The following is a 1,954-nucleotide window of genomic DNA, read 5'->3' as shown; positions in this document are numbered from 1 at the left end:
CTACTGGCCGGGAAATGTTTGAAGCTATTCACTTAACTCTTTTGCTGTCAGTGGTTCGTTCCGAAATGATACTATAAATTTGCACTACAACGTTTCATTATAGTTGCGGAGGTGCCGTAGCAGATGTGCTATAAGTCAAATTAAATTACTGTCAACTTTCACCATAACATTTTATCAAGATTGACGAGGTGCATGTCCTATCACCAGACCGTTTTATTAAGATACAACACTCAGATTACCTTCTAAACTCGTAACTCGGCATTCCATTAAGCTTGAGGGGAAGCCAATGGAGTCAGACTGTCAGCTCAATCATTCAGGAAGAGAAACGAATGGGTGAAAGCGGTGCGAGTATGATCCTGACACGTGTGGGGGAGGAAGGACAGGAGTACTTCACTCACCATAGCAGGTTTGCCCGCGTAAGGTTCCTGGGCCTCGAATACATATTGCGAGAGGCTCACTTCAGGGATCTCGATATCGTCAAAGGGAGACCTGACCACCCCAGAGCAGTAGTTCCTGGAGGAGGCGAGGGGACGCAGCACCCGAGGCAGGACGTGGGGAGGGGGCTTTGATTGGGCCAAGCGAGGCAGGACGGGGAGACGCACGGCGGAGAGAAAACGCGATACACCCATCGCAGTGACTGCCAGGGGAACACTGGGGAGTGGACTGAACTGGGGAAGCTGTGTGAGGCGGGTGGCCAGCGGGAGACGCCACGCCGCACACACGCGCTAGTCACTCCTCGCCCTTAGGATCTTGAAGCTCCCAGCACGCGTCAATAGCACAGTAGAATAGGACGCGTGTGCCGGTGTACCAGTAGCAAGACCCTCTCAACCACGTACTCAGTTACTCCTGCGTCTTGTCTAAATTGCCTCTAACAGGCGCAAGTCTAGTCAAAGTTATTGGGTTTCAAAGGGATTTCACCGGTTCTTGTGATAGTTTGACAGCTCTAATGAAAGTTGTTGAGGGATTTGCAAAGATGTTTTCATGATTCTAGTGATAATTTATAAGCTCAAATACTCCGGAGTCTTATCTACCTAACCTATTTTTACTAGACGCTAATCTGTTGCGAGGCATGGCTTCAATAGGGTAAAATTATGATAATTTAACGTGTAAAATTATTGAGAAATTTGCAAGGATGCCTTCATGAATATAGTAATGATTTACGAGCTCTAGTCTAAATGCTGATGGGATTTCCAATGATATTTTCATGATGGTAGCAATAGTTCATCAGGCTGCAGTGGAAGTTGTTGGGAGGCAAGAAAGGGGGGATTTCAAGGATACTTTATTGGTTCTGCTGACAGTTTAACAAGGATTCTGCATCGTCAATGGGAAAGAGACCCACGAAAACTTCTGTAGTTACCCGTGGCCCTTGAAAATAGTCCTTGTATAAAAGTATTTCGTTGTAAGTCCTCTCTCAATATAACGTCCTGCATCCCCAAGTTTTGTGAGACTGGCATTATGAGGGAAATGTCAAGGCGTGTGATAAATATTCTAACAAGGCGAAGAAAACGAGAAGTGCAAAACTGAGCCAACTGCAATGTGCGGATTGTGTTGTGATGCATTGGATGGCGCGGTGGGTGAAGGTTAAAGAGAAGGAAGGAAGAATCGCGCGTACAACTTAAAGGTGATGTTCCCTTAGTCTGCAGGGTCAGTAGGTCCATCCAGGAACACATGACGCAGTACTTTATTTTGATGATGGACGCTGTCCTCGTTTATTATACACAGGAGTACGTGGTGCAGAAGCTGATTTGGAAACAGCGTTCTCTCTTAAGGTTGTTTTCAAAGGCCACAGGGAAAAATTTAATTTTCTTATGTATTTGTTTATATTTATTTGTTATTCATTTCTTTATTTCTTTATTTTTATTCATTTATTTTTAATTTGCTTATTGATTTTTTTTCTTTATCTAGTGCAGAATGTTTGTTGAACGATCACTAGAATCATGAGAACACTGTTGAC

The 1,954-nt window shown here is 44.2% G+C and overlaps 1 protein-coding gene across 1 annotated transcript in view; it reads right to left on the bottom strand.

Moving 5' to 3' along the window:
- LOC135090191 (probable 4-coumarate--CoA ligase 1) overlaps nucleotides 1-902 on the bottom strand; it is a 33,034-nt gene extending 32,132 nt beyond the window's left edge. The window contains exon 1 of the mRNA XM_063986642.1: nucleotides 399-902. Within this exon, the coding sequence (XP_063842712.1) occupies nucleotides 399-629 (231 nt within the window). The 5' untranslated portion in view covers nucleotides 630-902. The remainder of the gene's footprint in view (nucleotides 1-398) is intronic.
- Nucleotides 903-1,954: the final 1,052 nt, after the last annotated feature.

This window comes from Scylla paramamosain, chromosome 34 (genome assembly GCF_035594125.1).
Source record: "Scylla paramamosain isolate STU-SP2022 chromosome 34, ASM3559412v1, whole genome shotgun sequence".
Lineage (NCBI taxonomy): Eukaryota > Metazoa > Arthropoda > Malacostraca > Decapoda > Portunidae > Scylla > Scylla paramamosain.
The sequence above is the reverse complement of the archived record's forward strand: the minus strand, read 5'-3'. Positions and strand labels throughout refer to the sequence as shown.